General features: G+C 40.2%; 4 protein-coding genes across 25 annotated transcripts in view; 1 reads left to right on the top strand and 3 right to left on the bottom strand.

Moving 5' to 3' along the window:
* Nucleotides 1-4: 4 nt before the first annotated feature.
* Ars2 (arsenic resistance protein 2) lies at nucleotides 5-6,904 on the bottom strand. Of its 5 annotated transcripts, none has more exons than XM_072020019.1 (16): nucleotides 6,795-6,904; nucleotides 6,274-6,412; nucleotides 5,874-6,140; nucleotides 5,448-5,642; nucleotides 4,274-4,340; nucleotides 3,950-4,197; nucleotides 3,693-3,865; nucleotides 3,481-3,612; nucleotides 3,140-3,384; nucleotides 2,920-3,060; nucleotides 2,588-2,836; nucleotides 2,338-2,508; nucleotides 1,960-2,222; nucleotides 1,596-1,871; nucleotides 1,373-1,495; nucleotides 5-569 (listed from the first exon to the last, which is right to left on the bottom strand). In XM_072020019.1, exons 2-16 carry the CDS (start codon nucleotides 6,393-6,395, stop codon nucleotides 491-493), a joined length of 2,751 nt encoding a protein of 916 aa, XP_071876120.1. In that variant the 5' UTR covers nucleotides 6,396-6,412; nucleotides 6,795-6,904; the 3' UTR covers nucleotides 5-490. The 5 variants fall into 5 exon arrangements, with proteins under 5 accessions (XP_071876120.1, XP_071876122.1, XP_071876117.1 ...); XM_072020021.1 differs by having other exon boundaries at nucleotides 2,609-2,836; nucleotides 5,874-6,152; XM_072020016.1 differs by having other exon boundaries at nucleotides 5,874-6,152.
* A 932-nt stretch (nucleotides 6,905-7,836) lies between these two features.
* Nucleotides 7,837-13,974, top strand: LOC139996023 (uncharacterized). Of its 2 annotated transcripts, XM_072020008.1 has the most exons (8): nucleotides 7,837-8,125; nucleotides 8,284-8,325; nucleotides 8,403-9,191; nucleotides 9,458-12,001; nucleotides 12,077-12,373; nucleotides 12,473-12,655; nucleotides 13,352-13,483; nucleotides 13,565-13,974. In XM_072020008.1, exons 1-8 carry the CDS (start codon nucleotides 7,996-7,998, stop codon nucleotides 13,600-13,602), a joined length of 4,155 nt encoding a protein of 1,384 aa, XP_071876109.1. In that variant the 5' UTR covers nucleotides 7,837-7,995; the 3' UTR covers nucleotides 13,603-13,974. The 2 variants fall into 2 exon arrangements, with proteins under 2 accessions (XP_071876109.1, XP_071876108.1); XM_072020007.1 differs by having other exon boundaries at nucleotides 7,838-8,125; nucleotides 12,077-12,655.
* A 762-nt stretch (nucleotides 13,975-14,736) lies between these two features.
* Nucleotides 14,737-17,494, bottom strand: LOC139996027 (uncharacterized). Of its 13 annotated transcripts, XM_072020033.1 has the most exons (6): nucleotides 17,334-17,494; nucleotides 16,599-17,102; nucleotides 16,551-16,562; nucleotides 16,380-16,496; nucleotides 15,308-16,289; nucleotides 14,737-15,148 (listed from the first exon to the last, which is right to left on the bottom strand). In XM_072020033.1, exons 1-6 carry the CDS (start codon nucleotides 17,395-17,397, stop codon nucleotides 15,001-15,003), a joined length of 1,827 nt encoding a protein of 608 aa, XP_071876134.1. In that variant the 5' UTR covers nucleotides 17,398-17,494; the 3' UTR covers nucleotides 14,737-15,000. The 13 variants fall into 13 exon arrangements, with proteins under 13 accessions (XP_071876134.1, XP_071876133.1, XP_071876128.1 ...); XM_072020032.1 differs by lacking the exon at nucleotides 16,551-16,562 and having other exon boundaries at nucleotides 16,380-16,508; XM_072020027.1 differs by having other exon boundaries at nucleotides 16,380-16,562.
* A 1,609-nt stretch (nucleotides 17,495-19,103) lies between these two features.
* LOC139996019 (FERM, ARHGEF and pleckstrin domain-containing protein 1) overlaps nucleotides 19,104-20,945 on the bottom strand; it is a 28,821-nt gene continuing 26,979 nt past the window's right edge. For all 5 annotated transcript variants that reach the window (XM_072019990.1, XM_072019994.1, XM_072019993.1 and 2 more), the window contains exons 20-21: nucleotides 20,619-20,878; nucleotides 19,104-20,540 (exon numbers count right to left, since the gene is read on the bottom strand). In XM_072019990.1, the coding sequence (XP_071876091.1) occupies nucleotides 20,465-20,540; nucleotides 20,619-20,878 (336 nt within the window). In that variant the 3' untranslated portion in view covers nucleotides 19,104-20,464. The remainder of the gene's footprint in view (nucleotides 20,541-20,618; nucleotides 20,879-20,945) is intronic.

The following is a 20,945-nucleotide window of genomic DNA, read 5'->3' on the forward strand; positions in this document are numbered from 1 at the left end:
AGTGTAATTAGCAAACGATATACTTTATTATCGTATCATAGGACAGATTACAAGTATTGTTTTTTGCTATAGCTGATCTATCTTGTATGTTACTACGACAGAACATTGTTTCCAAGTATTACGAATAAAATATATTTCCTTAAATAAGATATACTACTAAGTAGGAGAGCTTTGCTTTTTAAATGTGCATTTCTCTATTCACGAGTTGTGTTTATACACACATTAAAATCATATATACGTAGATATATTTTTATGTCGAAGTGAGTGTAACGTTTATATAAAGTCTTATGCATAGAGATATATATCTTATATATATATATATATGTATGCATAAGAAATATATACATGTATATGACATGTATGACCTTATAGATTGTTATATACATATACAGATATGTAGTACGCACATCCCGATATTGTTTTCATCAAACTTATCGATTCCAAACACATGATTCCTTTGTTCCTTTGACCTTTCGTCTATCGAAGCAATTTAGAGAAATTCATCAGGTTCTCGTGGTGCATCGAGATCACGATAATGAATCACTGGTCGGAAGTCTCCTCCGCCGCCACTGTAACGTTTAATAAAAATTAATAGATTCTACTCTCAACAAGGTATTCGTTCCTTGCGATGCAATAAAGCTACGTGTAAATGTAGATTCTAAAATAATTAACGAGACAGCACACGACGACGACCAACTGGACATAGGATTCGAACGGAAATGGGATATAAAATAAAAGCACACGTAAATACAAACAAATACTTTTATTTGCAATTTATCGGCTTATAAAAGTACAGCATCTGCCGATTTGCTTCTCTTTTTGTAAAGGAATATAAAGTAAAATAATTTTTTTGTACTAAGATACACGGCATAATTATATTTTCTTTCTTTATGTACACGAATGGTCTAAGTTAGTCCGTATCGAGAAAGCAAGAAGTGTGCTGATTTTGTAACACATTGCGTTAACTGGACGGTTCGCTCGATACTAAATATATACTCTGTGTTACATAATCCAGATATAGATCTGCTAGCACGAGAGTTTGATATCGTTTAGAATTTTTCTCATTGCTTTTACTTCTGTACAAAAAAATTCAAATGGTACTTGATAAAACTTAGAACATATCCATGTCTAGCTGGTCCAAATCATTATAACTAATAACAGGCCTTGAAGTTGAATCCGGTGCAGCCCTGTAAAACAGCGTATCACCACACGTTCAATATGGCAGAAAAGAATTTACGTAAACCACCGCTTGATCGATTTTTCAAACAAACCATTTACTCAAGTACTCAGAAGTTTTACCGCCTTTCATCGTACTACAGGTTGTTTATACAAAGCCAGCGAATTGCGAAAAATTAAAATAAAAATATCTTACCGTCCTCGGTTAAAACCACCACGATTGGAACGCGGCATTCCAAACCCTCCACCGAATCCTGCTCCGTAACTCGATCCATATCCTCCCCTGCTGCTACCGTAACCACCTCCGTAACTTCCGAATCTTCACCATTAAATTAGCGGTAATTAGTAGAAGAATCATACGTGTTATGATGAATTTGAATGTGAAAGAGTAAAGTGACTTGAGCATATTTAACACTTACGTGCTGCATCCATATGGAGTAAATCCTTCGCGTAAGCTTTCTCTCGGAGGTGCTTTATTTCCCGGGTGTTCAGGAAGCTGTGGCCTTTTTGGATCTCTTAGATAATTATTAAAATATTCCGCTTCCGCCTTTACTTCTGCTACCTTTTCTGCGTGCTTATTAAAAATATGTTTCCGAATAAAATCTGGTCCTTTGAACTTTTTCCCACTAAGTGGACACAACCATTTATCTTTCGATAGTTCCTGTGTATTGGCTTGAACGAACTTTTCGACTTCACTGATATCAAATATTAAAGAAACAATAAAGACAAAAGAGCTATGTAACAAATGTTTTTCAACATATTTCGAAAGAAACAAAAGGATACGCTTCAGCATTTTTAGCACCCAGCTTATCGAATTCTTCTTGAGATAGCGTTGCAATTGGTTGCAAGAATGCCGCCATCTTGCTTTCAAAATTACGACAGTATTCTGACAATTCGGTACTAGTAACTTTAGCGGTAGGAGGAGATCCTCTAACGTGCATGATTCCACATCTATTTGGCATTTCGTCTTCGTTTGGATATTCACAGTGATTATAATAATCAACCGAATGAACCACTCGCAAATAAAGGATCAATCTGTCTAAGACCTAAAGAAAAAAAAAAAAAAAAAAAAGAAAAAAAAAGAAGAAAAAAGTAAAAAAGAGAACAGTACATTTCCATATCATAATAAACGAATCTTTTTATACGGCTGACACTTAATACCTTGATCAATGTTGGATCTCTTTCAATTGGACCATCTCCATCGCCTCCTAATTGACCCTCTTCTTTGTCACCGGACATTCCTAATAATTCCTCTTCTTCAGCCGATGCCTCTTCTATCAGATAGTCGGTTATGTTCTTCAATACCGGATTTTTAGATGACAATCCAAATGCCTGTAGCAACATATGTCATGATTTTTCAATGACGTCATTGTAAGCGCTAATCGAACGTGTAAATTAATTGCTGTCTTACAGCTTGCTCAACTTCATGTACATTTTGAATACTTTTATTTTCTTTGTTGTCGTCATCCTGTTTAACTGTATTATCGTCTCTTTTTTCTTCATTCCACAAACCAACCCTGCTATCCAAATTATGCACGATTTTAGCACTCAATTTGATATCATGCCTAACTATTTGTTTATGGGATGTTAAACCATTTACTGTGCGTATACGACGCGAAAGATCCCGGTTTACTATAGCTCCAAGTTCGCAGTCCCGTAACTAGAAATTATTCCATGTTGTTTCAATATTTTAATTTTTTTCCTTTATTGGCACACGTGTATTTAAATTATTTATCAACATACCCGAATATTGTTTAAGCTCCAACATATCTCTTTTATATTTACTTGTCTTTCAAAGGACACCCAACCTCTTCTAAACCATCTTCTCTCTGGTTGAGGATCGGCTATGGCAACTCGCAAAAATCCAGGAAAACGTTTGCACATCTATTTATACAGATTATTTAGATTTATCTAAAAAAAAAAATGTAACCTACAATATATACGATATATATTTATAACTAACCGCTTCAACTTCTGCCTTTGTTATCGTAGGTGCTAAATTACGAAGAAAGATACTGCTAGTCTTGTGCAAAGCTCTAGGTTCTTTGTCTTTATCTTCACTGGCTAGGTCGATTACCGCTTCTGGTTCTATAGCGGACTTTTTAGCTTCTGGCAAAGGTTCGCTGTCTGTTTTAGCATCTTGATCATCTTCTTTATTATCCTGTGCATCTGTATTTTCATTACTGACATCCATTTTTTCAGTTATATCTGGAACAAATTAAATTAAACAGTATTTATATTAAGACTATTATTTTACAAATTATATTAAGACTATTTTTAAATAAGTATAACATTGAAACTTACGAGGATCTGCTTTTGGTGTATCGGGTTTATTACTATCGCTGCCAGAAGAACTACTACTGCTGCTACTGCTGCTGCTGCTGCTGTTACTATCAGTTCGTTTTCTCTTTTTGATATTAATTTCCTCTTGTTTGCCTACACAAAAGTAAAAAGGAAATGAAGATAATAGAAAGATAGTAAGTATTATTTTTTATTTAATAAACGAAATCAAATACCTGTGCCATCCACGCTATCATCCTTTTTTGTTTCTTCTATATTTTCCTCTGACTTTTCAACTTCCTCTATCGAAATTTCGTCATTTTCTGCAATTTTAACTTCAGACTCTGTATTTTGACCATTTTTTAAATTTTTCTCTGTTTTCAAAGCTTCATCAACTTTATTCGCATCGCTGTAAAGTGTACAATAAACTTACTGTACTATAAAATCATTCAAACTTTACCCTATCCTTCTTTTAACGAATACCAATCCATACCTATTATCGCCTTTTTTCTCAACTCCAACTTTGTTCTTCGCGTCTTCTTTATCTTTGATCGTATCTTTAGTTATAATCATATTTGTTGGCTTTATGTCTAAAACTTGTAAATCTTCTTCCGTACCACCTTCTAATTTAATAACTACCGCATCTAGTAGATGCAGCAAAGCATCAGCTTGATCGGCATCCACAGAAACTTTATCAATTTCTTTAATTTCAAGCATTTCTAGGAAGACTTCAACACGTTTCTACCAAAAAAGATGGTAAGAATAATAGGTTCGATCGATCTCTTAGGAAAAATATTTTTAAATCGTTAATTTATACCTTAAGAGCTGCCACCTGTTCTTCCTTTCTCTTCACTGATTCTTCCGGATGATATTTTATTTTGAACCTGGTAAATTGGTAGAAAAATATGGTATTTCAATCAATTTTGAAATAAATTTCTTATAAATTAAAGCAAACAGACGTACAATTTGTGGATTTATCATTTATGTATATTCGAAAGAAAGTGCATTAGAATTAAGATAGTAGTTAGTTCTACTAAGTCCTCAATATAATTTTATACTGAAAATATTCATGTTCGTATAAGCACAGAGCGTGCTTTTAATCGATCATAAACATATTTACGTAATCGTGATAAATTTGTCGCAATAGGTGATGAATAAGATATAGCAGTAATTGTTACGTTTCCCATCCATATCTAGAGCGAATCATTCCTCGTAACTAAATATTATTATATCCTTTTCCTCGAGACGATTATTTATAAATTATCAGTTTTACTGTCAACATTGTCAGTTACAGAATGAAGCCTCACCTGTAGAGTCTGATATTTTTACTCGCATTCAGTTTTCTTGTCGACTCAGAGGTCTATTGTAACAATAGCATATCTTTTGAATGTCAGAAATAATTAAACGGGTTTAGAACGCGGCCTATCGCGAGCATGTTTGGGCTTTGCGCGCCCAGCTCGCATCTTTGTTTAACTACCTAATAAACACCTCAATTCTTCTGCGATGCGCGAAACGCGAAATGTATAAAATATCGTACGTAAAAATAAACGAGCGAGGTGACCTGTGCCCAAGACATAAGGCGTTGCTGGCTGTACACTGTAGGGATAGACAGAGCTGGTCATATTGCTTGCAATTACCGATAAAATTGTGTCTGTAATTTAGCAAAAATTATAAAGCTACTACACCCTAACGCTCTTCTGTTCAACGCACGTATGCACTCTAGGCATACATACCCGAACAGATAGTCTGATAATTTCATTAGGATTAAAAGATTACTTTCTACAGTGGGCATAACTTTCATGCAACAACGTGGATCTCGACGTCTTGTGGAAACATTTATTACAAGATTATTGTTTTAACAGAAATAACAACCAAGCCACTGTAGAAATTAATTATTTTTATATCCACATTTAAGTACGACTGAGCTTCACAATATACATATAAGGAATAATTTCGAGACCATTATTAGTGAATTAAAAAATGAAATATACCATTCCTCGTCCTTGTGTGCAACGAAGAATTCATTCAATTGTTGCCTTCTGAATTCCAATTTATATTCATTATATCGTTTAATAGCTTCCTCGTCTGTAATCGAGTCTTCTTGAGTTCCAAGAAACGCTTTGAAAGACATCATCGGTGGTTGAGTTTCAACATTGGAATTGCTGAAGTTACCAGCTACCTCTCGACTGCAGAAAACATAAAACCGCTTACAATTAATCAAGAAATTTAAAACATTTAAACGCTACCTTAATCGGGCCAACAATCTTGGAGTGAATCGACTCCTTTTTTGCATATTTATAATACAACCTCTTTTTTTCATGACAATGCTGTTTATAAACCAAGAACAAATTCATAAAGAAAAGAAAAGGGGGAGAAAAAAGAAAATCTGCATTAAAAATAACATAAGAAACACAAACCTGTTACTGTTACCGTGGTTTCCATAGTGATGATTGCCATGGTGAGGAGGTGGATAATGGTCTGGTCCCCAGGAAGTTGCACCCCCTCCTCCACCTCCATAATAATCATGTCCATATCTTGGACGATCGTCCCAATCTGTTCTCATTCTTTTCATAGGTGGGGCCATCTCCTGCGATCTGCCAGGACTATATCTATCACGTCCTCCACCTCCACCTCCACGGTATTCTCTGTAATCTGGACGCTGTCTAGGTCGACTAGACCATTCTCTGGAATAATTACTATCGTTAAAACTATAAGAGCCTGTTTATGCAAAAACAGAATAACTTATTTTCAATATGGTTTTATTTGTTAATATTTATTTTAATGCTGTATTTTAAAACTTATCATTTAGGTAGTTACCTATCCACCCAATCATCTCTTCTTCTGTCATCTCGTCGACCTTCTCTAGAATACGATTCCGTTCTCTCCCCTCTAAATTTGTCTCTTCTTTTCCTATCGTATTCATCGTCAGAGTCACCCATAATGCAAGGATTTAATGCTAAACAGACAAGATGCAAATAGCGTTTATAGAATTCTAATCCTTAACAAAGTAATACTTTCAGTATTTTCTGGAATCTAGAAGAGGTTAGGGTGTAGGCAATTGGAATATACGTATTTTCTAGGACGTGATCCACAAACTTTTCAATCATCCTTTTATCGATACTATGCTTGAAAGATATATAAACTTTTGTAAACGTGTGTGTTACGGAACTATCAATTATTCACAATTTTTCGAACAAAATATTCGAACGCGCGAGTCTTGCTTTTAGAGTGTCCAAAGCATTTGCTGTTTGGCAATTTAATGAAACATAGTAATATCAAGAGAACATATACACGATATATCCGAATTAAGGAAACTAAATGGCAACAAAGAAACTCACCCAGTTAAAGTATATTGCAGAATAAAATTAAAACTCCAGTATAAAGGATTCCGGTCACCCGTTATTATGCGTCACCAAAGTACCTACCATACTGTAAGAGGTGTGGCGTCGTAAGCGCCATTGTATCGATACTATACTCGCATATCGATTATTCTTCCGTTCGAGAGGAGGGAAATTCAAATAAGCTTTAATACGAATCGCATAGTAACAAATATTTGCATGACTATAATCACGTAAAAAATATTTGATACATTATACAGATCGTTCAATACAATTTTTAAATACTATTAAATAGTATTTGAATATTACGATTTACATGGATAAGGCATTTAAAATAAATCATACGATTCTGAATCATCCCGAATCAAAATACAAATCATGCGATTATTCGAATTGAAAAATATTAAAGAGCTGAATGTCAGTGGTTTTCCCGTATTCCGATATAATCTCCTATCCGGGATATCGACATTTGATGAAACAAAGCGCGTGTTCTATAAATAATTCTGCGATCATGCGGTAACAATTATACATACATAACGATCATTGATTCTCTTTTCCACGATTCGCAGAAAGTGCATGGAATCATATGTATTATTGTTTTACGGAAGGTAGCATAATTTTCTATAGATATAGAAAATTCGGCACGCCTCTAATATAAGTGGAGATTTGAACATATTTCCCGAGCGAGCGTCGAAGTCGCTACGACTGCGATGTTTGGATTTTTTCTTTTCCGCTCGTAACTAACTTATTCACAACAAAATAAGCGAACAAGAGTTGTTAGATGGCTGAACAGCGACGTAGGAGACGAAAATAAAATCACTGGAGAGGAATGTCGAACATTGCAACAAGTAATGCCAAGCAGTGTCATAAATTCAAAAAAGCAAGGATGGGTTACGCTCCAATTTGCATGATACTCCTTCCTTTTCAAAAGAAACGTGTGGGGAATCGTGTATCTCGTGGAAACTCCTAAAGCCGGATGACGTAGTCGCGACGAAGCCGGCTGGTCGAAACTAGCCGATCGGCGTACCTATCGTTAGGTGCGAATACCATCTGGTAGAAAGAGTCAAACAAGTATTACTCATTGCCACCGACATTCGGATGCGTATCTTCACGGTCGGGGATGACACTTGAACGCGATGCATCCTTTCACTGCCGGGGGTATCCTTATATATAGAAGTATTCGATCGAGACTCGCCTCGCAATGACTCGAAGCTCGTGTCGAACAATCAAGGACTCGACCGTGCCAAGTAATCTTAGGATGATCGGGATAAATCAAACAATCCGGTTCTCGATGTTCGCCCTTCTAATCGCCACGGTCATTGCTGGTTCAGGTAAACGACATTCTTCATCTTTTTTCTCTCGTTTACACGTTGCTTTTTTTTTTTCCATAACGATCCATCACAGTTATATAATACTTTAGCCACGGAAAGAAGATATCTACGATAAAACACTCACACAACGATATTAAACTCTAATCTGTTACTTTCAGGAGCGCACGAAGGAAGTGGCGGAAGCAGTAGTCTAGCGTACAGTATGTATCGTATTTTAAAATGTAGAGGATAAATCGATAAGATCTTTATTAACTGTTTTCATTATTTCCGAGAATAGGCAGCGCTTCGGCATCCGCAAACGCATACGCGAATGCAGGTGCAAGCGCATTCTCGTTGAGTAACGCATTTACTGGAATCGGAAGCCTACCTGCGGTTGATGGGAGCCACGACGGGCACAAAGGAATTCGCAGTTACGATAACACTGGCTACAATGGCAATAATCGGCCAAACGGTGGAGTCAAAGGAAATCAGCGTGGCGGCTGCCCTAAGTGCAAGTGGGAAGACGACGATTACTGGGAGAAAGACGAGGATGAAACTGAACCAGAAGAAAAAGACGAAGACGATTGCGACGACGGAGACGATGGACAGTATAGAGAACGCGATCATTATCGCGGACAGAAAAATAAAGGAGGATCGCCTCCGGGCGTACAGAAATTAGGAGTGCCTAATCCCAATGGTCAAGGACCGCACACGGGAGTCAGCGCTACGTCAAATGCTGCGAGCAGTGGAAGTGGCGCTCCATTTGGAACAACGCCAGTTAAAGGAGGACGCCCTGAAACTGGGAGCTCGAGCTCAGGTTCACCATGGAACAAAGCGTTGCCTGTAACCGGTCAGCAACCTGGATCAGGATGGAACACAGGCTCTGGAACTACGCCCAAACCCGCCTGGAACCAAGGGTTCGGTGGTTCACCTGGAACAGCTTCGCATCCTTCTAACAGTTGGAACTCTGGAAGTTTACCGAATGCGGATGTATCGAGTCCTACCAGCGATGGAAGCTGGAATAGTGGTCCAAAAACAGGTTCTGGATGCTCCGGCAATTATCAACACGGCACCGGCTGTGCTCAAGGTTAGCTAGAATTTTTACATCTTATTTAACGATGCCGATTCAATGAGTCGAGCAAACAACACCAGTTTGACCTTATACATAAATTCATCTCCTTGACCGTGAAATTCTGAATAATTTTCGACAATAAATAATATAAATATAATATAATATAAATAGATAAAATTCGCAAATACATTATTCAAATTTTTTGGAATTTTTATTCAAATCTACAATCGAAAATTTTTAACAAAATGCATAAAGATTACATTAGTCGATCTCTAATTTAGGTTCAAGCGGTGTTGGTCCTGTAAAACAATCTCCACTGCCATTCTCCGGCAACCCCGCAAATGTTCAGAAGGAAAGTCCTGTTCATTCCACGGGTCCAACAGCAGTATATAATCCTCAAGGATCTCCAGCCGAATGTTCCGGCAGTCCTTTTGATGCCAGTTGTGCCGATAAATCTGTTGATCGAACGAGATCACAAGACAGTCCCTTTGCATCATCTTATGGACCAAATCCGACACAAGGCCAGTATCCTGTAAGTGGGTCTCCTCAAAGCGGTCCTTCCAGTCCTGCGCACGGTTCACCTGCGGGACAAGGCCAATATCCTGGTAGTGGATTACCGAAAAGTAGTCCTTCCGGTTCTCCACACGGCTCTCCCCTAGGACAAGGCCAATATCCGGGAAGCGGATCGCCTCAAAGCGGTCCTTCCGGTTCTCCATATGGTTCTCCCGTGGGACAAGGGCAATATCCTGGTAGTGGATTACCGAAAAGTAGTCCTTCCGGTTCTCCGCACGGTTCTCCCGTAGGACAAGGCCAATATCCGGGAAGCGGATCGCCTCAAAGCGGACCTTCCGGTTCTTCATACGGTTCTCCCGCGGGACAAGGGCAATATCCTGGTAGTGGATTGCCGAAAAGTAGTCCTTCCGGTTCTCCGCACGGCTCTCCCGTAGGACAAGGCCAATATCCGGGAAGTGGATCGCCTCAAAGCGGTCCTTCCGGTTCTCCACACGGTTCTCCCGCAGGACAAGGCCAGTATCCGGGAAGTGGATCGCCTCAAAGCGGTCCTTCCGGTTCTCCGCACGGTTCTCCCGTAGGACAAGGCCAATATCCGGGAAGCGGATCGCCTCAAAGCAGTCCTTCTGGTTCTCCATACGGCTCTCCCGCGGGACAAGGGCAATATCCTGTTAGTGGATTGCCGAAAAGTAGTCCTTCCGGTTCTCCGCACGGCTCTCCCCTAGGACAAGGCCAGTATCCGGGAAGTGGATCGCCTCAAAGCGGTCCTTCAGGTTCTCCACACGGTTCTCCCGCAGGACAAGGCCAATATCCGGGAAGTGGATCGCCTCAAAGCAGTCCTTCCGGTTCTCCACACGGTTCTCCCGTAGGACAAGGCCAATATCCGGGAAGTGGATCGCCTCAAAGCGGTCCTTCCGGTTCTCCATACGGTTCTCCCGCGGGACAAGGGCAATATCCTGTTAGTGGATTGCCGAAAAGCAGTCCTTCCGGTTCTCCACACGGTTCTCCCGCAGGACAAGGCCAGTATCCGGGAAGTGGATCGCCTCAAAGCAGTCCTTCAGGTTCTCCGCACGGTACTCCCGCGGGACAAGGGCAATATCCTGGTGGTGGGTTGCCGAAAAGTAACACTGGGCACGGTTCTGATACGGGGCCATACGGAGGATCTCCATGGAACTCTGGAAATACAGCCAGACCGGGAAACGTAGGAAATTCAGTATATCCGACAAGCCCACAAAATCCTAATGCAAACGCTGTAGCTTCAAGCACAGCGTACGCGGGAACTGGTGCGCCGACCACTGGAAACGGTTTCGATTCTAGCCATCCCACAAGCGGCCCATCGACTTCCAATCCCGTTCATTCACACGGCATTCCTTCTTATGGGTCTCCATCTGGGAATGCACAGACGCCAGGGTCTTCAGGTTCTCCAAATGGAAACGTTCCTTACGGAACTCAAAAGCCTAATTACACTGGTGTTAAAGGAAGTTCTTCGGGTACAGCACCTAAACACGGTACTCCCAAAGACGGAGATAGCAAGATCTTTTATGTGAACGTAAATCCTGTACCAGGAAGCCCTGCGGGGGTTAAACCTCATGCATCTACGGGAGCACCTTACAGTGATACCGGAAAAACACCACCTTCTTATCAACCTGCTCCTTATGGGGGTATCGGAAAGCCAAAGCCCTCTTATCAGCCTACTCCTTACGGTGGTCCTGGAACGACAGAGCCTTCCTACCGTCCTGTTCCTCATGATAATACTGGAACGGCAAAGCCTTCTTACCAACCCACTCCTTATGGGGGTACCGGAACGGCAAAGCCTTCTTACCAACCCGCTCCTTATGGGGGTACCGGAACAACAAAGCCCTCTTATCAGCCTGCTCCTCGTGATAATACCGGCACAACAAAGCCTTCGCACGATCTTAATTCTTATCCATCGAGAGAAACAGATAAGGGTTGCACAAATGGATCTCAAGGTTGTGGAACTGGGAGCGGATGCAGCAGTGGAACAAGTCTGAATGGATCTCCAGATTACAAGCCTTGTAGTCCAAACGATCTTTCAGTAAGCGTTAATAAGGCCTCTAAACCATTCGGAGGTTTTGAAGCAAATCCAAATGATTTTTCGCAAAGTCCTCAACAAATCACGCCTGGAACTGGTCCGCAAGGTTGTACATCTGGAACCAGCGACGGGTGTACATCTGGACCAAACAATCCTTCATACATTTACAAGACTGAAACAAAGAATAAAATTCCTGGAGAAGGAGTAGGGTCGTATCCGTCGAACCCTTTCTTAAATGGAAAGATTCCTAGTCCTGGTGCTGGTAATTAATAGGAAAAATTATATGTATCTCTTTTCATTTGTGCTTGCTGTGGATACTAAAAAACATCTATCTTAGGTGGTCCTCATCTAACACCTACTAGTAAGCCAATCGGTCATGGAAATCCTTTCCTGCAAGGAACTGGTGCAGTCGCGGGAGCGGGAGCGGGAGCTTGGAGTCATGCTGGTACAGGAGTAGCAGCGAGTCCAGGCAGCGATGACAGGAACGTTGTTTCGATCGGAGGACAGGCACCTAAGCCTATTGGCAAAGATAATCCTTTCCTTAGTGGATTAGGACACGGAAGGGGAGACATCGGAATTGATGCCACGCCTAATTCAATTCTTGGAGGATCGTTTGCTCCAGACAGTAACATGGGTAATAGCGGACTGAGTCAAACGAATGAAAGTCCTTCCTTTGACGATAAAACACAACAAGAACATTCCAATCATTACCCTGGCTCGATTTGGAATTCAGGTTCAACGAACGACGGAAGCTCTTCAGCCGTGAGAAATCCATCCACAACAAACCGTGGCTCGGGAAGCGGAGGAGGTGTTGGAATCGGTCCGGGAGGATTTGGAAATCTTTTCGGTGGTGCACTTGCTGGAGCTTTTAGCAGTGCGCAAGCTTCTTCACACGCCAATTCTGGTTCTGGAGTTGGTATGTCTATTTGCTATCAATAATTTTACCTCGTAATTTTGTTAATGTTTACTAGATTGGCGAAATATAGACTTTCTAGAAAAATATATTTACTAGAAAGACGCTAATCATACCAATATTTCGAGATTCTGTTATATCGTGTCGATTGCAACATCGTTATGCAAATTTAAATTTCTCGGCATGAGGCAGAAAGTAGGCTTCGGATCATGAAAGATTAGACAGAGATCTTCGATGAAGATTAATATAGGTAATATAACTTCCAGTGAATATAAACTTCCAGAGATAGGAAAACGTTTCAAGGTCTACTATCGAAACACTTCTATTTGGATTTTTATTTTCTTCGTCCAACGTATCAGGTTGATCAATCAGATCTCGCTCCTGATAAAACATAAATCACAGGCATGAACTGTTAATTAATAATAATTATCGGATACATCGAATAATTTCCGTTCTTTTAATGTCTCTGACGTTGTGTAATCCTATTCCGTTATAGGGTTGTATGTGTATAGCATGTAAGCTATACATAGAAATTATTCTACGTATATGTTATTCTATGTATATGATATTGATGATTATCGCCTTTGTTGTGATCTTTAATTTTTTAATATTTACGTCCCTGTTGTTTAAAACTCATTTTAAATTCATAAAGCTTTCAGTTAAGGTATGATAAAATCGAAACAATATATTGGTTTTTAGCACCAAATACGGGTTTCGGGCAAGCAAACAGTGGAAGTTGGGCTTCCAGTGGAGCGTCGGCAGGAAGTCAAGCTGGAAGCGGTGCTTTGTCCTCGAGCGGTGCTTCCGCTTATGCGAGTAGCAGTGCTAGCAGTAAGTTTTGTAAATCCAGTTCGTATATGTTTGCATAAATAGCCAAAGAATCGGACTTTGAAAAATAAAACGCTGTTTCAGGCTGGGCAGGTGCACAACCCACTTTCGTGAAAGGCTAAGCGACGGAAACGAACGATATTTCTAAGAGAAGATAAATTTCAATCATCCGCAAATTACGTAAACGACTGTTTTACTCTGCATCGTTTGTATTTCTATTCGTAACTCGTTTTACCTATTCATCTTTTATAATACAAACAAATCAACGTACGAACAAAATTACCGTTCTTTTTACACATGGAATTCTCTACACGCGCCTTGATAATTCGCCGGTAATTAATGTCAATTCTTCGAAGCGACTGTATTCTTATTATACGGCGATTGTTATCGATTGGTATTTAATGGATAATGACGTAACTAACGAATGAAATATGTTGTTAAACAGATTTAATACATGTGATAATGTATCAATAAAAAGAATTATTTTTGAAGAACCACTTTTTTAAATTATCCTTCAAATCATGGTCAAATAGCAAGATCGATCAAGGACGTTGTTGATTGTTCTTAAATACACCGAAATGTGTCATCGATCACCAATGTTCGAATTCAAGTTTGTTATAAAATGCAAACATACAAAAGACAACATTTTTCCTTCATTCCCAATTCTAGTCGCATGTAGTCAAGAAGTATCTAACATAAAGTTGGTTCTCATACAAATGGATTGGATAGCAGTATCTTTAACGCGAAGAGTGACAAACGTGGTTTTACAAATGAATTTAAATGTAACATCGTGTATGCGGAAATACCACTTATGTCACTGACATATCCCAAAGATAGAATTTGTAAGTATGTATATACATTACGCGTCTTAACTTATGAATTATTCATATCAGTGGGAGGATCTTGAATCTGCAGTTAGACATATCCTCGTTGTATCCAATAGCTGTGAAAAGATAATTTTATCGAACGAGTCATATAAACATACGATGCATTATTAGTGATAATAACGCGTAATAAACTCCTGTTACCTTGGGATTCACGTTAAAAGTCATATGAATTATCTATATGACTACAAAAGTTCTACGATTCGGAATATCGTTTTCAGAAAAATCAACCGGGAATTAATTCGTAGTTAGCCGATAAAAGATGATAATTAAATAAACTTTAGTTTAAAAAATCTCCGCTTGGCTTTATCTCCAGAAGCATATGCAATGGTCGGGCAAAGGACATATCCAGTAATATTTTATAGACGCAAATAAGTAAGAATAAATCGTTTATTCAAACTGCACAGTTTACGTCATATAAATCTGTTATTTTAAAGAGGAGGTATTTTAAAGGTTTAGCGCTACGCGAGATTCGCCCACGCATTTTATTCATTGAATACAATAAAGACAGACTAGGTATAAACAGTAAAAATAGCGATACGTGAATCGAGCCCCGCGCAAGCCTTTGATCACAGATCAAATTCTTGTTCGTCTTCTATCGTAAATGTCGACTTCAACCTCCTCCGGTAAGACCATTTAGACTATTTTTCCAGCCGATACTTTGTACGATCCCTTTCCAGTAGAATCGATGTTGGCTGCGCTACTGCTGTAGACACCTTTGGCTTTATCCACGCCTCCGCTCTTATTCACTCCTTCCTTGATATCGCCAAGACGGGAAAAAAGACTAATTCGACAAAAATCATTGAATTAATTATTTCGTCAATCGTTGAATAATTTCTATATTCAGCGGTGTCAAAAATAAGTAAAAGGGAATAGCTCGTCACTTTATCTTAATTCTTTGAAGAAGTTATTTTGCTTCATATATTAATATCAATTAACTTACTCGACTCCATGTCCATCGGGACCACCGGGACCACCGTAACCATCGTAACCGCCGTATCCTCCTCCGAGACCGGCACCAGCGTTTGCATTCGCAGTAGCGGATGCATGCGCATTTGAATTAGCAAGAGCATGTGCATTAGCGCTGGCACTCGCAGCTGCAAAAGCATTCGCGTTGGCGTTGGCGTTGGCGTTTGCGCTGGCACTGGAAGTGGCGCCTGCTCCCTTGTAACCACCAAAACCACCGGGTCCGCCTAGACCACCTGCTCCACCATAGCCACCAGCTCCACCTTTGCCACCTGCGCTACCATATCCACCAGCTCCACCTCCGGCACCTGATCCACCGTATCCGCCAGCTCCGCCACCGGCGCCTGATCCACCGTATCCGCCAGCTCCGCCACCGGCGCCTGCGCCACCATATCCTCCAGCTCCACCACCGGCACCTGCGCCGCCGTGTCCACTAGCTCCACCTCCAGCACCAGCTCCACCAAATCCGCCAGCTCCACCTCCGGCACCTGCTCCACCGTGTCCACCAGCACCAGCACCACCGCCTAGACCACCATAACCTCCAGCTCCACCACCGGCGCCTGCACCACCATATCCTCCAGCTCCACCACCGGCACCTGCACCACCTCCGGCACCTGAACCACCGTAACCTCCAGCTCCACTACCGGCGCCACCGTGTCCGCCAGCACCAGTACCACCGCCTAGTCCACCATAACCTCCAGCTCCACCACCGGCACCTGCACCACCATATCCTCCAGCTCCACCACCGGCGCCTGCACCACCATATCCTCCAGCTCCACCACCGGCGCCTGCACCACCATATCCCCCAGCTCCACCACCGGCGCCTGCACCACCATGTCCTCCAGCTCCACTACCGCGTCCGCCAGCACCACCTCCGGCACCTGAACCACCGTAACCACCACTTCCAGCTCCGCCGCCTGCGCCTCCGTATCCACCAGTTTTTACTACTCCACTCGATCCTGATAATTTAAAAGTAAAAATGACAATGTGAAGAAAGTACTGTTTATATGAAAGGGAATACTGACAGCTTGTCTGTAAAATCAACATACCCGCATGACTCCCGGCGCCACCTCCAGCGCCAGATCCTCCGTATCCTCCAGCGCCACCTCCAGCGCCAGATCCTCCGTATCCTCCAGCGCCACCCCCAGCGCCAGATCCTCCGTATCCTCCAGCGCCACCTCCAGCGCCACTTCCAGCTCCGCCGCCACTTCCAGCTCCACCGCCAGCACCACCTCCAGCGCCGGAGCCACCGTATCCTCCAGCGCCACCTCCAGCTGCGGAGCCACCATATGCTCCGGCACCACCGCCAGGTCGACCACCAGCTCCTCCGTGCCCTCCTGCACCGTGCCCGCCAGCTCCACCTCCTAGGCCACCTCCTAGGCCGCTTCCTAGGCCACCTCCTAGGCCGCTTCCTAGGCCACCTCCTAGGCCACCTCCGCCACCACCTCCGGCACCACCTCCTGCGCCACCTCCTGCGCCACTTCCGGCACCACTACCACTGCCAGCGCAACCTCCGGTATGGCAGCCAGGTCCTCCCTTAGAACCACCAAAACCACCACCAGAACCGAATCCTCCACCACTGCCAAATCCGCCACCACCTCCACCTCCGCCACCACCGCCACCACCGCCGAAACCTCCGCCAAATCCTCCGCCAAATCCACCACCCAGTCCACCACCTAATCCACCCACACCAGCGAGAGATTTCAGGAAACTGCTTTCAGCGGCTGCATCGTGAAATCCGTGAGGGTTACGTTTCGCTCTGGTCTCTGCAGCTAAACAAATATTTTATAATTTTAAAATTAGACATTGCTTGGCAAAATTGAGATTAAATCCGAGAGGGATATAAGTATTCACAATTACTTTTAACCTCTTAAATATGTAACTTAATTTACGATGTAACGAAGAAACGAATATAAAAAAGAAAAATAATCACTTAGTGCAAGTGGAAATCACACCACGTAAAATTTAATCTCAGAGAAGAATAGAATTAGTAGAAAATGTACCTTGTGCGTCAATGCAGAGAAGAGCCAGTAAGGCAAGAAGCGCGATCGTTCGATATCTCCACATGTTGTAGGATCGATTCTTCTATTCCGATCGTTCGCAAGACGCTCATCTTTATATCGTTCCTCCCACTCTGATTACCCGCGGTTCTTCCTGTAACAACTGCCGCTTCTTCGAACGCTGTTCCAAGCGTGAAACGGTACAACAGGAGCAAAAAATACAACTACCAACCAAGGCTAAGGTAACCGATGATGAACGTGTAATGCGCCTAATCGTTCTATCTTACTTTCTTCGAGTTTTTCCTATTTCTGAATGATCGCTGTTCAGATCCTAGATCCTCGTCAGTTTCAAAACATGCTGTTATTCTTTTCTTTCTCTGTCGGTCACATGCTTCGCCATTGCTTTGTTGTTACTGGTCCATTCTTAACAAATGCTTAAATTTGTTGTACATCTTAAGATAGCATTGTTATTATTATGCTTTGTTGAAGGAATATAGCAAAAGAATGTATTTTCAAGCATCGCTTTACACATCTGTGTTTGTCATATCGACGTCAAAATCCTTGAAGCTATGTAACTCTTAACGAGATCCTCATAGTTATTTTCTTGCGTATCCTTTGTCTAAACGCTTTTCGAATAAATTTATCTATATGGCTTTTAATTAACGTCCGCAGAGGCATCGAATGTATTGTTGGATTTATTATTTTACCCTTTACTTTGGGTTACTATTTTGCAATAGGAACAATGTCCGCAGCACTGGTTCCGTTGCTTGTCCTAGAAACGGGATATCCTTCGATGGAAACAAAAAAATATAAAAAGATAACGTTCGGTAAAACCAGTTAGCTGCTGGGGGTTACGTCATTGGAAATTTTGCGTGTGTTTTTTCATTCAATGATCGCTTTGTTGTGCAAGCAATGTCGATAATGTAGCAAGACATAAAACATTTTTGAACATCGGTGTAGCTAGTCTCGTTGCATCACTGGTATAAGTTTCATCGAATAAAAAATCGTTACTGGTATTGATAAATCAGCAAACAAACGTCATCGAACAACGATCAGGGCTTCGATAAAATATTGTACGCGTGAACAGAAACACCGATAACCTCGGATTTATGTTTGGAGCTATGTTTGTTATTAGTTAGACATTGACCTAACCATAATAATATTCTATCGATTATACATACGTACGAAGCGATGACTACAGTTATACGATTCCTTGCATATTTTTAAAAATACGTTCAGATAGTTCATTTCGCGGAAATACCGTTCTCTTCGTTTCGTGGTTACGATTTTATCGTTTTCTTCTCCTACAAGGATAGTTTGCATTCGTAATTCTCACGTTAAAGACTCGTTTGACTGGCTCCCATTATGATATATAATATGAACATTATTGTCTATCGTTAATCAATGGTACTCAGATCAACGTGATACCGAGGAAACGATTAAGGATATCGCATACAATTGTTAGAATTTTATTATGGGTATTTCCAGCATCTCGTGATTGAAAACTTTTTTCTTTCGAGCTTTTGTAAATGTCACGATACACAACGAATACATGGGAAACAACACGATTATACTCAGGCTCGATACATTTACCTACTAACATGAACAAAAGTAATCTAATCTGAGAAAGATCAAGAATATATTGAGTGCGTTTCATACTCGCGATGAATGTTGAAAAATAAATATGTATTTCTTTCCTTATTTATAATGAATGTCTTAACAACCTAATTGTAAGTTTAACTACATCCATTACCGTAATTGATTAAAAGAGTCTTAAAAGTAGCAATGTACGTTTATTGTGGAATATTGATACATCATATTACATAACAACTTATTTCGAATCTACGTTATCAAATGTATCGAAACGAAAACGATACAATTGTTTTGAAACAAACGTACAAATTTGGCAACTTAAATGACGCTTCTCTGTACGAACATTTCGAAAATTTGCTAAAGATAACCATGTATCTCTTACGAGGCATCCTTTCGGATATATATATCCTATGCGCACTTGTGAGTACGGTTCTGCGAGTATAAAACTAATTTTTTCTCTCTTTGATTTCTATGTATATATAATATATGTATATGTGTGTGTGTGTGTGTATATATAAATTAAATTCTATATTATAACAAAACAACCGTAATAACTAAAAAAAAAAAAAAAACATAACCATTAAGTTATGGACTTTTATTTTTCGCATAGATGAGTCATTCGCGTGGATATGTGTATTCATATTATTATTGCATAGGTCCTTTTTTTTTTTAATTACATGCGATCGTTACAAATATGATGCGTGTACTAAATTTCTCGTCAAATTCACATAGCCAGTCTTTGTATAATTGAATCGTGCATTACTTCAAAAAAGTAATACCTAGCAAAAACAATTATGACATCATAAAATTCTTAATAATAGCGAGAAATAACTTTTCTATATATATATCTCTTGTTAATATTAATTTAATAACAAAAAAAATTATCAGTACGCTAACAAAATTATTGTCTTTTTATATGGATGACTAAAGAAATTCTATTATAAAATTGGTCCAAGGTTTACGCTAATATCTATACATTTTTCACTATCTATATCGAAGTTTCGTCGTTTGTATGATGGACAACAAATTCTTATCAGTAATCCAAATACATTTAAATTCGTATATCAGATTCATATAAATTCCAAACAAATGCGATCCACTTAGATCTAAATAATTATATTTACATTCCAATTATCACCATTTTCAAGCGTATCTTTAACTACGCATCAGTTAAAGTACAAGGAAACCGATAAGAACGCGACATATCTTAACATCAATGATTCTTGGAATAATCGAATTTTGAGATTAGCAGAATGCTTTGACTTTTTCACGATATTTTTATCATCTTCTTGCATTTTCTTTTGATACTCTTGATTTTGATTTGATTGTCGATTACAACTTCAATCGTATACATTTGATTTCAGTCCTAGAATAAGGCCGCAACGTTACTGCTAACATATATCTGTCCTGAAGATGTTGAGATTTCTCGATTTTAATACTATATCGTAAGATGAAAAACGCTTTGAAATAATGGTGCATATAGCGCTATTCTCTTCAAATGTTTTGTTAACATCATTTCAGCATTCTATGGAATACGTATATTAATATCCTTCTTTTCCATTAAAACTACTTGACACATGGCTTTGTTGCGTCGCGCTTCGAATCACTTCTACCCACCTGAAAAACATTCATGTTCCGTCAGACAAATTTCGAAGGATAAATTTCTAATCGTGCTTTATCACAAATCTTTCTTACCGTCCAAATGTGTAGTCGCTCTCGGCGCGGAAGAAATACACGTGACTTTTAAATTGCAACTTAAAAACAAAATCTTTATTGATACCATCTTTCTCTGAAGGAGTGGTTACAGTGTATCCTAACAATGGTAAGCTAGCCAGTGGAAAGTCATCTCGGTGCGATTTGTAAAAGAATAAACAAAAGTTGGTAAAGACAACCCAAAGTTTTTGCCAACCATTACTATTCTTGAATTTCCGTAACAGAAATCCACTAAGTTGGTTCTGAAATAAATACGTACATGCCTTAGAACTATTACACATCTTTACTTGCTTGATAGAAATTTTTATT

The sequence above is a fragment of the Bombus fervidus genome, chromosome 17, assembly GCF_041682495.2.
Source record: "Bombus fervidus isolate BK054 chromosome 17, iyBomFerv1, whole genome shotgun sequence".
Lineage (NCBI taxonomy): Eukaryota > Metazoa > Arthropoda > Insecta > Hymenoptera > Apidae > Bombus > Bombus fervidus.

Bases quoted from the DNA above. Each gene is read 5' to 3' on its own strand.
- LOC139996027 (XM_072020025.1), bottom strand. From the start codon at position 17,397: ATGTGGAGATATCGAACGATCGCGCTTCTTGCCTTACTGGCTCTTCTC. The intron at 17,103-17,333 runs GTACATTTTCTA...ATATTTGTTTAG, and splicing joins TCTCTGCATTGACGCACAAG to CTGCAGAGACCAGAGCGAAA. The intron at 15,149-15,307 runs GTAAGTTAATTG...TTGTCGAATTAG, and splicing joins CCCGATGGACATGGAGTCGA to TCTTTTTTCCCGTCTTGGCG.
- Ars2 (XM_072020016.1), bottom strand. From the start codon at position 6,395: ATGGGTGACTCTGACGATGAATACGATAGGAAAAGAAGAGACAAATTT. The intron at 3,866-3,949 runs GTATGGATTGGT...TACACTTTACAG, and splicing joins GAGAAAAAAGGCGATAATAG to CGATGCGAATAAAGTTGATG. The intron at 2,223-2,337 runs GTATTAAGTGTC...TTTTTTCTTTAG, and splicing joins GAGATCCAACATTGATCAAG to GTCTTAGACAGATTGATCCT.
- LOC139996023 (XM_072020007.1), top strand. From the start codon at position 7,996: ATGACTCGAAGCTCGTGTCGAACAATCAAGGACTCGACCGTGCCAAGT. The intron at 8,126-8,283 runs GTAAACGACATT...TGTTACTTTCAG, and splicing joins CACGGTCATTGCTGGTTCAG to GAGCGCACGAAGGAAGTGGC. The intron at 12,002-12,076 runs GTAATTAATAGG...CATCTATCTTAG, and splicing joins GATTCCTAGTCCTGGTGCTG to GTGGTCCTCATCTAACACCT.